This window comes from Lepidochelys kempii, chromosome 2, assembly GCF_965140265.1.
Source record: "Lepidochelys kempii isolate rLepKem1 chromosome 2, rLepKem1.hap2, whole genome shotgun sequence".
Lineage (NCBI taxonomy): Eukaryota > Metazoa > Chordata > Testudines > Cheloniidae > Lepidochelys > Lepidochelys kempii.
In genome coordinates this window covers 100,557,306-100,575,432 of record NC_133257.1, presented here as the reverse complement: position 1 = coordinate 100,575,432, position 18,127 = coordinate 100,557,306, and the positions used below count along the sequence as shown (strand labels likewise).

At 42.7% G+C, this 18,127-nt stretch overlaps 1 protein-coding gene across 2 annotated transcripts in view; it reads right to left on the bottom strand.

The window, feature by feature from the left end:
- The window catches only part of CNDP1 (carnosine dipeptidase 1), a 34,177-nt gene continuing 16,050 nt past the window's right edge, over positions 1-18,127 (bottom strand). For both annotated transcript variants that reach the window (XM_073329440.1, XM_073329439.1), the window contains exons 4-12: positions 12,424-12,586; positions 10,543-10,631; positions 8,751-8,951; positions 7,456-7,540; positions 6,620-6,780; positions 4,691-4,855; positions 4,308-4,449; positions 2,708-2,855; positions 1-1,036 (exon numbers count right to left, since the gene is read on the bottom strand). In XM_073329440.1, the coding sequence (XP_073185541.1) occupies positions 931-1,036; positions 2,708-2,855; positions 4,308-4,449; positions 4,691-4,855; positions 6,620-6,780; positions 7,456-7,540; positions 8,751-8,951; positions 10,543-10,631; positions 12,424-12,586 (1,260 nt within the window). In that variant the 3' untranslated portion in view covers positions 1-930. The remainder of the gene's footprint in view (positions 1,037-2,707; positions 2,856-4,307; positions 4,450-4,690; positions 4,856-6,619; positions 6,781-7,455; positions 7,541-8,750; positions 8,952-10,542; positions 10,632-12,423; positions 12,587-18,127) is intronic.

The window sequence follows — 18,127 nt, the reverse complement described above, 5'->3', positions numbered from 1 at the left end:
TCTTTAATGACAAACAGCAAAATGGGAAGAGAATAGGATTAAACAAAGAACGAGGCAGGATCCAAACTGGCAAATCTCTTTTCACCTGAGAAGCTCCATTGACTTCAGAGGGACTGCTCATGAGAATGAGAGATTTCAGGACTGGGCTATCCTTTGCACTGAGTTTGACAAACTGATCCTGATGGCATATTCATCTTATTTCCAGTTTTTTGCATAGGAAAAGTGACCAGGCAAGAGGTTAATATGGTGAAATATTTTTCAGCAAATCATCTGATAGAAATTCATACATAGCCAAAAGGAAAGAAGGGGTACTGCGAAGGAGCTTATGTTCAGGAATTGGAATGTGAACAAAGCAATACGATCTTTGCCAAACTGCAAATAAGCAGCAGTAATACGGGGCGGGAGGGCATGCAGGGTCACATGCTCCCCCACCCCAGATTTGCTGCTTGGCTTGTATTGAGCATGCTCAAATGCACTGAGCATGCTCAGTAACACTGCTGAAGCCAGCTGCCCTCACTGTACCCCCCAACTATCGGCTGGCTCATGTCTGGAAATAAGTAAACTTTAATAACATAAACTGTGTTTCCTGCTCCAAACACCCCCCTAGGCTAAAGTTACAAACTGAAACATTCCATTCAATGAGCATGAGGCACCTTTGATCCAATTGTATTGCGCAAGGAATCACTTGATTTGGTTAAACACTGTCTATATGCTAGTTAGTGCATGTTGCGAGCCGTAGCAGGCATTTAATTTTTCAACAGTTTCAGACATGGCCAGGAGGGATTTTAAAGGTGGTTACCCTTCCCTTTATATTTATGACAACTTCTAAATATTTTATTGTTTGTACATGTTTCTCCAGAGTAGTAAAGGAGGAGGTTAGATACTTAAGCCAATACACAGGTGTATAGCTTATTGTCTTGCCAGGATCCATCAGTTTGTAGTCATTGTGTTGGACGCTTCCTGTAACTGTCCATGCAGCTTTGCAATCTCCAAGAAAAAGGTTGCAAACAGTTTTGTTCCTTGAATGTAATTGTGCCTATGCAAAAAAAGAAAGAAAGACCAATGTTGCTAAACAGATTATGCAAAACAAGGGCCTGACCCTGTGAGGTGCTTGACACCCTCAACTCTTCTGGGTTTCAATTAGACTTGAGGGCACTCAACACTTTGCAAGATCGGGCCCTACATTTAGTGGGGAGGGAGAGAGAAAGGAAGAATTAAGTGCTTGGGTTTCAAGGTGCCAGATTAAGAACCCTTAAATTGTAAATCTCCAAATTACCCACAGGACAAACACAACATGGGACATGGCCATGCTAGCTTCTCCATCTCATCCCACCAAAATGCCTTATCCTAGTTCAGGGATGGGGAGGGTGGGAAAACCATCTCTAAGGATGAGACAGGAACTGCAGTGTTCTGTGCCAACTTAATCCATATTTCTTTGCTAAGTGTCTCATAAGTTTGTCATTAGTGCCAGCTATAATGGCAAGTCTTTCTCTGTGAATTAACAGCATATTAACACAGACAAACTAAAGGGTCAGGCAAAAGACAATAAATTTTCTCTTCCATCCTAAAAAGACAGTGTTGTCAGGCCTTCCTTTATTCACATGGTAAGGGGAAAGCAGAGGGGGAGGATGGAACAACTGCATGAATTAAGGATGCTGTTTAACATCTGGTTTTCCTGACATGCAGCAACGTGTGTATTCCAGAAAGATGATCAGAGGATTTAAAATTTTGTGTAGTTTCCCCTCAGTACTTCTGTCCATAACCTTAATGTGTGGGTCTACTCTGAAAAAACAGCTGTTGAATGTGATAGTGGGATTTCATGTTTACTGTCTCTCAATGATTTCCAGATCATATGTGGTCAGTTTACAAGAAAAATATATTTTCTTCTAACTGCCAACCCTGCAACTATAAACCTGAGTTCTAAGAATCAAGCTGAGTTCTTCTATCTCACAAATCACCACCTGTTATAAAGGGTCTGCAGCCTTCCTCAGTCACACTATTTGCTTCAAATTATGCCCTCAGTGAAAACCTAACTGTCTGAAAGTGTAACTTGTTGGAACTTGGTAGACAATTCCAGTATTGGCGACCCCATGCATTCCAAAGTCATGCATCAGACTCCAAACAATCATAAAATAAGCTTAAAATTCAAGTGATTTTTAAAAAAAAAAATTTTGGGGTTATTTTTATTTGCCTTCATGTGTCGGAGAGTTTAGGGCACACTTCCTTCACATTCTTAAGCTTTTTTCCCAATCACAAGGACCAGAAACATATAGGGTTGGTTTTTTTTAAATGACAGCTGAGATTATCATGCAAGTCCCTTGATTCCAGCATCTCGCTGGGACTTTAAGAAAAAAAAAACAATTATTATGAGACTTGCAATGAACTCATGCAAGTTGGCAACAATGCACTTCTGTTAATAGGGAAGAAGGAACAGACTCTATCTTATTCCTTTTTAGCCTTGTTTGGTACTGCAGGAACAACACAAGCAAAAAGCCACAAAACCTTACTTTTTGTCATTAAGATAAGCATATACAACTCTGAATACCCCCAAATAGATTCTATTGGATAAAACAGATAGAGACAATTGGAATCAATTGTCAATTGGAATCAGTTGGGCACAGCCTAGTATGCTGAGATTGCTGTGGGTGAGTATTAGTACTTCAGTTCCTCCTCTAGTCTCTTACGGTGCCTTTTTTTAAATTTTAACCTGCTTATTTTCTCGTTTTGGGAATGTTCCCCATCATCAGCTGCTCCAATTGGAAGCATCATCACACTCTTCCTTGTTATATTCTGGAACGTTTGGGCAATAGGAATTGTTGAGCCATCCCGGATCATTTCTGGATCTTGTCCAAAAACTGAAACACATGGAAAGAATGAAATTCTGCAGAAGTAAAATGAAGACACATTGGTCTCTTCACTGGAGCTAGTGAGCTTTGGCATTCTGCCCAGCACAAACCTTTCTTGGTAGTATTTCTTTTCTGGGAGACTGTATAGCCAACTGATGTAATAATACCATTATGCACATCCTAGAAAACTATGCTAGTCTTTTGATACTATTCTGATTTTGCATCGCAGTACACAGAAAAGTGAGACAGTATCTTCCAGCTGCCTCTTACCTTGTAATATAGGCCCCAATCCAAGAAGGTGCTTAAGCATATACCTAACTTTAAGACCAAGTAGTCCTATTGAAATCAGTGATTCAACTCACATGATTAATATTAAGCACATGGTTAAATACCTTGCTAAATCAAAGCCTCAAAAACCAGCTATTTGCACTGGGTTTTAGGTTTTCTCCTCTTTTTAAAGTGCTCTAAGCGAGTCTTCTGCTTTTGAAAAGTAATGTAACCCTCTTATGGGTTTCCATTTTTTCTATCATAGAAGCCACCAGAATCTAACAGTGCAGCAGTGTATATATGTAGCTAGGGCTTGTGTGTTTATATATAGTTAGTAAACAAAATTATTTGGAGTCCTACTGTGTCACATATATTTAATGTTGTGTAGAAAGCAAAGATGCATGAAGTGAGAAAGAGACAGCATTGCACACTCCTTCCTAGGGGAAGAGGAAATACCCTCTCTATTGCCCCAAGCCCCCTTTGAATAACCTAAGCAAAAGTGTTGCAGAGAGGCAGAATCAGGTTCTTAATATTTGTACCATGTTGCTTGGGAATGGAGAGAAGAAAAGAGGACAGGCAAGGGAGGAGGGCAATTCCTGGAGGTTCCAGGAGAAGCTTACAGTGTCCCAGGGGAAGAGAAACTTTAACTCAGATCTAGCAGTGAAAGACCTGCTAACATTACCTTTCCTGAGGTCGAGAGACAACTATATTTGATATTTCTGAGGGGGAACATTAAAAAGATCTTTTATCAACAAGTGGGAGCATTACAAGCATTACAAGGGTAATGCTTATCTGCATAGCTGCCCCATTTACCTGCTGTGCTGCATTTATTTATTTATTACACTCCACTGAAATCAGTACATCATGATATGTCAAAGGGCAGCACTGCGGTGAGTTTTCCTTAATGTGCCTGATACATAAGGCAGCAGCAGTAAGTGGTTACCTGCATCTAAATTCTCCCATGAACTGTTGGGAGACTAGAAACATAAAACCAAACTGCAAGAGTGTCACCAAACAGGGACAGTTCATTCACTGAATAAGTACCATGCCCCACCTTCCCAAATTATCTGGATCTAAATAATCTTCCAAACAAGAAATTCATTAATTTTAGAAAAGCTCTTTTTCCTTTGTGCAAGTCACTGTTAGTGTGACATTGTTTGGTGGATGTTAAAAATAATAAAATAAAGAACAAACCTGTTTTGATTGCCCTTCTTGCTGCTGTATAAAGAGGAGAATTTATGTCAGCAACCCATGGCATTGCACTTATTGGCACAGACACCTTCAGTTTGTTTGGGCTGTTTCTCTTAGAGAATACATCCTCTAAATATTGTATCACCTAAAAGGAAAGCATCATTTCATTAACAGTGTTTATAAATTACATCCTTTAACAATAATGCATCCAGAAATTGTGCACTCACAGACACACACTTTCACTCCCAAGCCCATACACGGCCACGCAGTGGAAAGATGCAGTTCATTATTCTGGCTGTAAATTTTAAGAGTTGAGAGGATCTCTGAAATTAACAGGAATTTAACATGCAGAGGACTGACCAAAAGTTCAAGTTTGCCAGTATTACCTGACGTTCTCCGATTGAAATGTCCATGTGAGGGACTTGCCGGATTGAAAATTTTCCTATTACTCTTGCGGGTATAACTGTTTTTATTCCTGGTTCGTGAAAAGCTCCTTCAATCCCATGAATAGAGAGAGAGGGATAACGCCACAGGTGCATAAGTACTTCCTCCTTTATAATGTAACAAACAAAACAAAATAAAAGTGACAATGCCACAGCCATTCAAAATTCACACAATCTACTGAAAAGCTAAGTATTTTGCATGTAAAATTTGTGCTTGATCATTTCTGCAATTTAGAGCTGATTGATTTGTGATTAAAACCCCTAGCCAGGTAAAGGTCTTTCTAAGTAAACACTGCTACTTCTTTTAGTCAACATTTGCCTACAGCCTGGCAATATATGGAAGGGGAACGTTATTCATGTACAACTCTGGTGACAGTAGGAGCAGACAGGTGAAAAAACAGCATGGGAAGAGCGTCTTGGAGGTAAAAGTGTATAATAAAAATGATGAACTAAAAAGGAAAATACCAACTGACTTATGAAGTGATTATTTAGCTATTTTCGATTGTCATTACTTCTAATTTTACAGAAGGATCGTGAATTTGATAATCTCTTAATAAACTGTATTCTATTTGTTTATAAATTACTTGAGCGTTCTTCTTGTTTGCAAAGTAGTAGGTGTATCCTGGGCTAATAAATTCTGATGCCAATGGCAAAGAAGTGTATTAGCCTGGAATATGATTGTTACCAAGTTAACAGGGATCATTATTATGTAGTCTCCAATCAGCTACTAAAACCCCTCAGATCTCCGTGGCCACTCACCTTAGAACTGCTGGCCTACTCAGCTTACAAGGTTTTACACCATCGTGCCGTACCCTATTCATGCATTGGTTCAAATGATACTAAGCAGAATGGACAAGCTCCGACGGTGAAGAAGGGAAGAAAAGCTTTTAATAATGGGCAACTCATATTTAAATAATGGAAAGGGTAACTGGACAGTGATCAGTGAACAGTCCCATCCATTCTCTGGAGCGGATGGATGCAAAAAAGACAATTTGTACTGCTTTAACTATACTAATATAGTTAGAGTGGCAAACCCTCCCTAGTGTGGACTCAGTTATATCAATATAAAAGTGCTTAAAACGGGATAGCTTTTATTCTGGTTCAGGAAGTGGAATAAGCTATACCAGTATAAGGCACTTATATACCGGAATAACTGCATATGTGCTAGGGTTTTACACCAACATAAATATAGAGGTAATTTTTAAAAAATCACATCCCTAACTGACATAGGAATACTGGTACAACTTGGGTAAACCAGTTCTTAGCTTCTGGGTTTTATTGGTATTGTTCATTTTTGGGATCGTCATCTTAAAATTCTGTCAAAAGCTTCAGACATCAAAATCTAAATTAAATAAATAAAACCAGCCCCAAATTATACCAACTTTTCTGCTGCCATCCACTTTCCAAACTGAATACAACTTTACTCTCTAGCCTATGATCTTACAAGTGGCTTTTTGTATACAGTGTTGTTGTAGCTGAGTTGGTCCCAGGATATTAGAGACACAAGATGGGTGAGGTAATGATATGAATACTAATAAAAGATATTATGTCATCCACCTTGGCTCTCTAATAAGTGTTTTTTGTTTCTTCTGGGGGGTTGATGGGTTTTGGAGGGTTTTTTTGTATTATTACTTTTTATTGACTATCTGCATTTTTGATTATTTTCCCCTAGATGTTTGCATTTGACCAGGCCAAATCTTTTTTTTTTTTTTTAAACTTCCTACCTGAGCTTTTAACTCTTTAGATTCCTGGGGGGTTTTTTGCCTCTGTTCACTGTTGCTTGAAAAACCTTGAAGTTTGGAGTAATCGGTGAAAGTAATTAATGGGTCATTTAAACTCTTTCTGCAGCCATTAATAAAGATGTTACTGTACCTTAGTGTCATATAGGAATTTTTTCACACCACTATTATTTTTATGTTCCTCTAGATCAAATTCAATTGCTTCATATAACTTCTTCTCCTCTTCCATAAGGGAAGCAACATTATCATAGACTCCAGGGATCAAAATATGACCTGATGTATCCACAAGGCTATCTACAGAACAAATACCAACAGACATAATCATCCCTTTAATTTAGGGCAGTGGTGCTCAAACATTTCCATACTGGGACCCCTCTTTTTCATACCAAGACCCAGTCACATCTAGTCAAGTCACTCATTCCCATTTAACAATATAGTACTCTGGCTTGGGGTATTTGCTAATTTACTAAAAAAACCCATTGAGTTGCTGTTTGCTGTTCAGTCTTTCATGAAGCTGAAATGGAAACATCATTCAGTTTATATAAGAATTAGCATAAAATATATCCAATTTCAGAAGCCTTCACTAATAGCACATGTCAATAAGACTTGCCTGGAGCAGTCTAATAAACATGGTGCTGACAATGATGTCAGCAACTGGTGGGCCATCTACTCTAGGGCTCCTAACACTGGTAGCACTGGTGGAAATAGTGGGAAGTATTTGTATTTTAGACATGCACTGAGGGGCCAAATTTAATAGGCCTGGAGTCAGCAAGGCACTTTAACGTGTGTAAGTTTAAGCACCTGAGCTACTCCACTGAAATCAGTGGGCCAGCTTCACACAAAAAAACCCCCCACACACACGATCATCCAAACGTCAGGATGCTTACACAAACCACACTGAACTTTCTGAGGTTCACCCTCACCCATTACCAACTAGTTATTGCCTAGTCATATGAAATGCAGTATTACCAAGCAGAGCTATTAGATCGGTCATTGGTTCATGAATGATGCCTCCAAAACTTCCTGAATGAAGATCTCTCTCCCCACACTGTACCTATATGAAATAAAGGCAACATGTTGACATGCAAAGCACATTATGTTAATGCTTTCAAATCACTGGCTTTCCATAGGGACTCAGGTATTTATGTTTATTTATGGCCTCTATTTAAAAAAAGACGTATCCTAGGTACTTTTAGGAAATTCCCTCTGGCGCAATGTGGAAAACTCCGGGTCAGAAATGGTCTCAGGTCTGCTTCTGGCAAGTGAAAGATGGCCTAGTGGCTTTGCGGCATAGTATGAGACAGACAGGTTGAGCTCCAAGTATCATTCTGTGCAGCCACCTAGTAGCAGACGTGGATCATTTTTGCTGTTTTGATGGAGTCATTCATTTGCAGCATGGCTTGAAAGAGTTGTATTCAGGAGCTTGAGAGATTTGCTTTTAGTCAAAATATTCATCGACTAATTTTATTCTTTTTCCAGTACTGGGGCTGATGTAGATCTTGATTTGGTTCTCTAGGGATTAGATTGAAGGATGGTGCCAAGGAAGGATCTCCCATCTTACTTACTGATGCAAAAACTTCCAGATAGGAAATTTATTTTCCTGTCCTCCCTTTATTTCCCAGTGGCTCATGCAAGCTGGTAAATCACTTACAATGTACTACTTACTCTGGTCAGTGGCTTCAGAACCTTAGTGTGGCTTCTCAACCAACAGTCCCCCCTAAGTTGTGCACTCTGCCGGCAGACACCATGCATTGAGCAGTACCTGCCCCACAGGGGTGGGGCAGCAGTGGGGCCAGGGTTGCACTTGGGCAGCTAGCCAGTGCCACTGCCTGCGTCACTAAGGCAACAACTTCTATTTTTAGTGTGCCAACTTGATCAAACCCAGCGCATGTATGTCTACCCGAGCTGGAAACTGCACCTCCAGCTGCAGCATAGATGTACCCTTGGGGGTGGAGGGGAGGTGGGAGGTTGGAGGAGGGAGAGAGAGAGGGAGAGAAGGAGGCAATGAAAGTGAATATGAAATTGTGAGTGAGGAGAAGGTGAGGGGGAGTAGGAGAGGGATTGGGAGAAGAGAGAGCGAGTGAATGGAGCTGATGAAATTAGGGCGGGGAGGGTGTGGAAGTTGGAGAGAATGGGGATTAAGGGTCTGCACTCACATTCAGTCAGTCTGCCCCTCTGCTCACAAACATGTATTTACAGAGCACATTGTCATCCTCCACCCCAGGACCCAACCCCAAATAAATCAATGCCATTTTCTCTTGTACCTCCACGAAGAAGCAGAGGTTCCCCCGAGTCCCATAGGTGAGGGCTGGTTTCCTGTTGCTAAGCCAAAGGTTATCCGAAATCACAATATAGTCAACATCAGAGAAAAAAAGCTGATTTTCTTTCTTAATTAATTCCTCTAGTCCAAGAGATCCTGCTTCTTCCATACCTTCAATAATGAACTTGAAGTTTACTGGCATGTCCTAAGTAAAAAAATCAACAAAGCCTAGGTAAGAAACTGGCATTTTCAATCATTAAGAGGGCCAATAAACTGGGCTAAAGTGGGGGGCAGCTCAAGTGGGCTATCTAATTAAATTGTCATCTCTTTGGGGGAGCCCCTTTCTGTGCAATGTTTGCCGAGCACAATGGGGTCCTGGTCCACAACTAGGGTTCTTGAGCACTACAGTAATACAAATCATAAAAAATAATAATAACACATCCCATCAGAAAGGGCACTCCTGGAACATACAGCCTCAGGGACAACATTTCCTTTCCCTGATAAACTTTTTCCTCTCTCTCTTCCTTATTTTCCCTTTTTTTCCCCCTTGCTCCCTGACATACAGGCTGCATCCTCACTGAAGTTTTCCTCTATATCTCCCACTGTTGCAGCTCTAGCAATGCTAGCAATGGAGGGGCTGTCAGTGTAGGCCCTTTGCTGGCATTTTTATCATTGTGTTCTCTAAACCTGCAGGGTTAGACATGGTGGTAAAAATGCAGATGGGCAGTGCTCTGAGCACCAGTGAAATTGCCCAGCTACTCCAGCATAGAGAGAATCTGAGAAAATCTTCAGTGCAGGCAAGGTCATCCGACAACTTTCATCAAGGGCCAGCAGTTGGTAGAAATGCTCATATGTCCCATACAAGAAAGAAAAACTAAGCTCAGCATTCCATTGTGGCTCATTTTCAGGCTATGGAGATTGTCTTTTAAGTTAAACAGAAAGCATCACGTTGCTTTTCTTCAGGTTTCAGATTTAACACCAGTACAATCTCTGGACTTTAACGGACTTATGTCCGGGACGAATTTAACCTGAGTGATCGGATAAACCAGAGTGGTTCGCCAAACAACCACAAAGAAATTAGGAATAAACTGTGCACATATATTGTATAATGAACTTTGCTGTTTGCTAGAGAGAGGATTCAGGAGCTTAAGCCTTATCTGATTCACTTGTTAAAATGCCAACCTGGACATTACTGATTTGAAAGATTAGCACATTGTAGAAAACAGCCATAAACCAAATCAGTTTACAACAGCTGACTTGGACAGCAAATAACTTAAGATATAATTTATATATTTGCAGGCTTGCTGTTTTCTTTGCTGAATCTCATAAGCTGTTGCAAGAATGTACTGTTCTGAATGAGCATTTTCCAGGTGCTTTCATATCCTTATTCTGTCCATGGATACACATATACTGATGATAACTTGCAGCCAAGAGCAGAACTAAAAGGTGCAAAACTAAGCATGACCAAAGCTTGCTTTAAAGTCAGTTCTTTTACAATTTTAAAAAGCTTTCAAGCAAATGGTCTTCCTGGGTATCCAATCAGTTTAATGCTTGCCTTTTTCCTCAGTGCCTTCTATAAAGCAGGACAAGGAGGTTGCACCCTCTGCATTACATTGAGCCTGGTCAATATATAAAATACCAAGCACAAAATGCTCTTGGGGAAGGCTTGGAAACAGTATTAAAACTATACTAATGTTTACAAATATATTAAACCAATTTGTGGGGATGAGGTTACATCTGAAATTCACTCCTGCACAGTGCCACTGGAATACAAATGTTTTCTCTTTGCTACCTACTAATTTTAGTGCTCTGAATACATCCACTGCATTTATCCAGGCCAAGACAGGTCCTTTGTTATCTGTTGCTCCACGCCCATAAAGATTTCCTTAAAAAAATAAAAACAAAAAGCTTATATCAAACTTTGGAGCCTCTGATGCTGCTTCAGATATAAATGGGTGAAATCCTGGCTCTACTGAAGTCAATGGCAAAACTCCCGTTTGAAGTCAATGAAACTAGCGTTTCACAGAATAGTTTTAAGTAAAGGTGTTAGATGTTTCCCAGTAGGGTTAGTGCACTAGACCTCTGAGGACTCCAAGTTCAAATGTTGATTTGTGGCACAAGTCTGCTTGCTGGTTTTATTCTAGTTCTTAACAGAAGTTTGTCCAGACAACAACATTTTGATACAGTTTGGCACAACATGCAGTTGCTATGCACATGAAGCCCACAAAAAGAACTGTAGGGATGGTATCACTCAGCAGTGATGTGTGTAGGAATTACACACTACCTTGAAGTCCTATATATGCATCCAGGGGTACAGGCCATGGTATTACTACAAAACTTTTCAGATTGATAAATCTGCATACATTTATAAGGGTCCAGATTCTGCTCTCATTTACATTGGTGTAAATCCAGAGTAACTGCCATTGAAGTCAATGGAGCTACACTGGTAAGTTTGATAGGAATCGGTCCCTATCAGAGTGGGAAGGAGTGGACTAGTGGTTAGAGCACAGGAGTGGGAGTTGGGATTTCTGAGTTCTCTACCTTACTCTTCTACTGACTCACTGTGACCTTGGCTCCATAGTTTTCTTTTCTACATTGTCTTAGATCCACCTGATTTCTCGAGGGAGCATGAAATTAAGGGAGGGAATACGACTGAGTTTCATGCATCACTGTCGGCATGGGTGGCGGGTATAATAGGCCGGGAGGGGGCTAAGCCTCCCATAAGCCAAGCCTTGGCCCCGCATGAGCTCTGCCAAGCCAGAGGGAGCTCAGCTCCGGCTAGAGGCCAGCAGGGACCAGTTGGTGGCCCAGTGCTGGGGTCGGCCGGAGGCCCAAGGGGGTTCAGCTGGGGCTCCTCCGGCCAACAGAAGGGATGGGGGGAGGCGCGGGGCTCCAGCAGATTGGGATGGGGGGAGGCAGGGCTTTGGACAGAAGGGGTGGGACCGCAGGTGCATGGCTAGCCTCCCCACATTGGGGGCTCATAGCTGCCCATGACTGTTGACCCCTGTGGAAGGTCCTTGGGCAGAGCTCTGTGGAGCTGCGGTATCAGCAGAATGGGAGGAGGCGCTGTACATTCTGCATTATCCTCTTCTGACCCAGAAGATTTCAGAGCAAAAACATTCTGTTTTGTTGGCCAAGGCAGAAAATGTTTTCAGCCCACCAGCGTCTAAGCAAACTAACCAATCTACCAACCAAACAAAAAAACCAACTAAATCCCACCACGTGCAGCCCGCAGCCAACAAATCAGCAGAGCCAAAACAAAAACAAAAACAAAACCAGCCAATTAAAGCAGAGCAAAAACAAAACAAAAAACACCCCCCAAAACCAAAAACCCACAAGCAGCACAGCAGTACAGTGCCCGCTGGAAAAAGAAAAGGAGTACTTGTGGCACCATAGAGACTAACAACCAGGGCAACTGCCTTGCTTGCCTGCTCCTACAACCAACCCTGATTAACTCCTGCTGGCTCTTTCCCAGCTGATTCTGTGCAGTCACAAGCAGGACTCAACCAATGACAGTATGGTTCCTGAAAGCCCATTTCCCTTGAATTTGTCCCAGAGATTTCCACAAGAGTAGCACCTTCTTACACCGGCTTGAGTTTAGAGGGAACCTCCTCCCACTCCATAATTTACTGTCTTGCATACAAATACTTGTGCCAGAATAATGACTATGTACAGACCATCAGTTTCAGTCAGTGTGTAGGGGTCAGTTTTCCATCCATCTTCTTTTTTGGCAGGTTGTACATCCACATGGCCATAGAAACATACAGTGGGTTTTTGTGGATCTTTCCCAAGTTCTGCTAGAATTAGAGGAGGCAACAGAAGGCTCTGGCCATCAGGCAGCTGTGGAGGAACATTAACACAGTAACAAAGAAACGCCAAAGCTTTGTGAGAACATGCTAGTAGTTACAAGGGGAATTGGAATTATCAGTATTCAAATGACCCTTTACTGGTGCACTGGACTCTTATCAGAGCAGGTTGTCAAAATTGATTTCCACCCTATCGCTAAAGCTTATACAGAAACTAAGTTCCTCTCCCCAGCCATTGAGCTTCTTCTTGAAACTGAAGAGCCCATCTAATGTTTAACTGTAATACAATGATAGCACACGCTCTTTGCTAGGCCCTTCCGTTCCCTTCCAAACTCAGCCTGCAATGGAGATGACAGAAAGCTGTCCACATGTGACAGGAGAATGAATCAAAGGCTGCACAGAAGCTACTTTTGACTTTGGTTTTGCAACAGATTGAAGTTCCAGGCTCTTGGAATCGACTGAAAAATGAATATAAAGCCGTGTTGGTAGGCAGCACTGGCAGCTGTTGCACACCATTCTGAAGACAGGCTAAGGTCTCAAGCTAATATGGCACACAAGACAGATTTCTGCACAGGTCAGAGAAAACTGGACGGCTCACAAAAGGAGCAGCTCTCTGTTTCAGAGGAGAAGAATTTGCAGACTGCCTTGCATTAACACGTGCTTTTGGTCTGCGTGAAAGGAAGGTAGCTGCTGCATTACACTGATAGGAGAGGAAATTTGTAAGAAGTGTAGTGCTTTCTCCTCCCTACAGAATGAAGGAAAATGGATGCCCTGTCCCTTTAAATGTTTGAGCTCTCCCCCCCTCCCCAGTGCAAAGCTTCCCTTTTGGGTTGTTTTTTTGCTTCAAGAACAATAAAGGTTTCCATGGCAGCTAGATGAGTTTAAATGAGCTTCTCTGTGTCTGTATCTCGTTCTCCGCTGGGTCCAGATACAACATTTGGCAATGAAGGATTTCTATCCCATGCATGTCAAGTGCTCCTACTGCCTGAATGAAAAGAAGACAAAGGAAGGAAATAATATTGTAAAAAAGGGGGGAAAGTTTACCCAGAGGCACAAGGTGACAGTCTGCTGCTTTTGCTACTGGGAGAGTGTGATCCACTCGGCTAGAGAGGGGGAATTGGCAATTACAAACTGAACAAAGAATAGGCTACTACTCAGAGCTACTGAAAACAAAGCAGTGAGCAGGAAGTAAGCAACCATGTTGACAGACCATGTGCAAGCAGGTGACAGAGCAGCTGCTTAGCCTGCCCCGAGGCTCTACGGACAGTAGAGGGAGCCCAAATACAGCCAAAGGGAGAAGTCTACCGTCTAGTGTTGGCATGCAGCCAAAAGAGGCAGATTGAGTGCAGATGCAGAGTAACAAAAAAAGAATTTCCTTGTGGCAGAGAAGGTGTCCAGGAGGTTTGAAGTCCAACAGGAGAACAGAGGAATGGAAATTTGTGTGGGCAATGTTGGTGAATTCAACAACAACTGCAAATCATGGGTGGTGTATCTCCAAAATTTTGAGTAATTTGTAACTTGCTGTTCTATTCCAGTCAGACGAGTTAGACCCTTGTTAACAGTGATGGGCATACTGAAGGCATAGGGACTGCTGCATGACCTATTGTCTCCAACTGTGCCCGGAACCGCCAGGTACGCTGCAATTCATGCAGAAATACAGGAACATTTTTCTCCGACCCATCGATGGTAGCAGAATGATATCGGTCACATCAGCGACATCAGGGAAGTGGAGAGTTGGTAGCACAGTTCACTGCTGCTCTAAGGAAGTTGTCAGTTCAGACAAATATTAAGTGATTCCCCTCCATGACCAGTTAGTCTCTGGATTATGCAATGAGCAGGTCCTGAAAAAATTATTTACTGTATCAGTGCTTACATTCAAGAAGGCTGTTGAAGTGGCTGTTACAATGGAAAGTGCAGAGGATTCTCTGGACTTTAGCATGAACTGACAAGTTCATCTTGTGAACTGATGAGACAGAAAACCACGGGAATGTAAGTGTAAGCGGGGGAATAGTCACTATGCACTACTCCAGTGAAGTGGGCTAGTGAAAGGACCTGAGACCTCGCTCCCACTTCCTTTACCCAGTGGCCTCCCTGCCCTTGAGGACTCCCCTTCCACTCTCCTGTCTGGCAGAGTCCTCGTAACCCCAACAAGGCTGGGCCCAGGATTCCTGGGGGGCTCGAGCCCCAACCCTGCTGTTGTCACCTAGGACAGGGGCTAGGGTGTCCCCACTCCGAGGTACTCTCTCTGCACTGGGCACTTCTCTGACCCACTGACCATTACATACAAGTTAAAGCAAATGCAAGTTATTTCATCAACAATTAATTTTAAAAAGAATAAGGAATAATGGGAAAGGTTAAAGGAAACACATCAACCCGCTCTGTGGCAGGGAACATCACAAACAGTGTCTCTGGAATGTCCGGGCAGTTCACAGTCTGTTCCTTGTAAGTCCCAGGCCTTCTTCTCAGGCCCTGGCTGTGCTGTAGGGATGCTGTGGGTTGGACACTTGCTCCGGTGGTAGCCACATGCTCTCAGGCTCTAAGTGGTAGGACCCTTCTTCCCAGTGTCGCCCCCACCCTGTCAGGGTTATGATCCAAGCCTGGCCTGCAGAGCCTCTTGGCTGAGGCATCTCCCTGTGCTGGGCCCGCTGCCCAGGGTCCCCCTCGCTCTCCCCAGCTGCTCACCACACTCAGCTCCGGACTGCTCCAGCCCCAGCTCCACCACTCGGTCTCTGCACTGCTGCTGCTGCTCTGCCTCCAGCTCCCTGGGCTGCTTCTTTGGCCCCTCTGGCTCTGGTTGCTGCAGCTCTGCTCCCAGGACAGGTCTGCTCTGCAGGCTGCTTCTGTGATTCCGCTCCCAGCACTGACCTGCTTCCTGGGCTGCTTTTCTGGCCCCTCTGGCTCTGGTTGCTGCAGCTCTGCTCCCAGGCCAAGTCTGCTCTCTCTGGGCTGTGCCTCTGGCTTTGGGGCTGCAGCTCTGCTCCCAGGACAGGATTTGCTCTCTCTGGGCTGCTTTTCTGGTCCTTCTGGATCTGGCACAGCTCTGCTCCCAGCTTAGCTTGGGTCCCTGCTTTCTCCTTAGCTCAGCCCCACTCTGTCTGACCCAGGCAAATCCAGCTCACATGAGAATGGGACCTCCCTGGCCTCCTGACTCCCTGATTAGCCTGCCCGCCCTGTCATTCAGGCTGGCCTGGAGCATTGGCCTCTCCCCATTGTTCCTAGGGACTATCAGTCTTAGGGTCATGGTTTCCCATAGACCCTTCCCCCTTTTGTACTGGGAGCTAGCCAACCAAAACACCCCCACTGAATGTTAGTAAGGGGGCAACAGCCCCCTTACATAAGGAATTTCTGTGTGGCCACTGTGCACAAACTGTGCATGCTGAGAAGACTTGCTGGACACACCAGGTCATTTGCAGGAAGTGCCAGAAGAGAGGACACATTGCTGTGATCTGTCACAGTTCAATGACCTCCAGCACAGGTTAATCATCCATACCAGAAGACACCTGTGAAGACTGAACCTAAGAGAAGACGGGAATTAGGAATTCATAATGTGGAAAAAAACAAGAGCTCTAGTGACACTGGCCAAGACTTAGCACTACCTTATCACAAGCTAGAGTCAGAAATGGCATCTGGGTCGCACCCTTGATTGAAGGAATGTCTACAAGAATGGAGCTTGATCCTGGAGCTGGCATTTCATTGATTTTATTGATATCACCAGACTTTGTTACAAGTTCCTCTGGAAGAAACCTGTATGGTTTTGAAGATTTATACTGGAGAAAAGTTAGTCCCAAAAGGGATACTCCAAGTGAAATTTCAACTAGATGGACAATCCCTTTTATGTGATTGAAGGAAAATATCCACCGCTATTTGGCAGATCATGGCTTGTCCACTCACAAATTTTAGTTAGGTTATTTAATCTTTGATGGCACTAAATTGCGGGGGCCTGGATAATCTCCGTCCAAGAACATTACAGGAATTGGCATATGAAATTGATAGCCCAATAGAAAGGATTTTTAATGAATCTGTAAACTCAGGGGTTGTGCCCTATGACTGTAGAATTGCTAATATAGTACCTCTTTTTAAAAAAGGGGGGCAAAAGTGATCTGGCAAACTATAGGCCTCAATTGTATGCAAGATCTCGGAACAAATTTTGAAAGACAAAGTAGTTAAGGACACAGAGGTAAATGATAATTGGAATAAAATACAACATAGTTTTACAAAAGGGAGATGATGCCAGACCAACCTAATCTTCTTCTTTGAGAAGATAACTGATTTTTTAGACAAAGGAAATGCAGCAGATCTAATCTACCTGGATGTAAGTCAGGCATTTGATACAGTTTCACATGGGAAATTATTAATTAAATTGGAGAAGATGGGAATTAATATGAGAAATAAAAGTTGGATAAGGAATTTGTTAAAGGGGAGACTACAATAGATCATACTGAAAGGTGAACCTTTCAGTCAGGCTGGAGGGGGGTTACTAGTGGAGTTCCTGAGGGATCAGTCTTGGTACCTATCTTATTTAACATTTTTATTTATGACCTTGGCACAAAAAGTGGAAATCTGTTATTAAAATTTGCAGATTTCACAAACTTAGGAGGTATTGCCAATATGGAGGAGGACTGGAATATCATACAAGAAAATCTGGATGACCTTGAAAACTGGAGTCATAAAAATAGGTGAAATTTAGTAGTGCGAAGTGCAAGGCCATACACTTAGGGACTAACAAGAATTTTTGCTATAAGCTGGGGACTTATCAATTGGAAGTAACAGAGGAGAAGAAAGACCTGTGTATATTGGGTGATGACAGGATTACTATGAGCCGCCAACATGATGCGGCTGTGAAAAACGCTAATGCAGTCCTAGAATGCATCAGGCGACTTATTTCTAGAAGAGAGAGGGAAGTGTTAATAGCATTATACAAAGCACTGGTGAAACCTCATCTGGAATACTGTGTACAGTTTTGGTCTCCCAAGTTTAAGAAAGATGAATTCAAACTGGAACAGGTGCAGAGAAGAGCCACTAGGATGATCAGAGGAATGGAAAGCCTACCTTATGAGAGGAGACTCAAAGAGCTTGGCTTGTTTAGCCTAACCAAACAAAGGTTGAGGAGAGAGATATTTTTAGAGATCAATTATATCAGAGGGATAAATATCAGGGAGGGGAAGGAGTTATTTAAGTTAAGCATCAATGCTGACACAAGAACAAATGGATATAAACTCGCCATCAACAAGTTTAGGCTTGAAATTAGGTGAAGGTTCCTAGCCAACAGAGAAATGAAGTTCTGGAACAGTCTTCCAAGAGGAGCAGTAGGGGCAAAAAACTTAAATGGCTTCAAGACTGGGCTTGATAAGTTATGCAGGGGATGGTATGATGGGACTGCCTACAATGGCATGTAGCCAATCTGCGACTGCTTGTAGTAAATATCTCCAGTGGCTGGAGAGGGGATACTAGATGGGGAGGGCTCTGAGTTACTACAGATAATTCTTTCCCAGGTGTCTGGCTGGTGGGTCTTGCCCACATGCTCAGGGTCTAACTGATCACTATATTTGGAGTAGGGAAGGAATTTTCCCCTGGG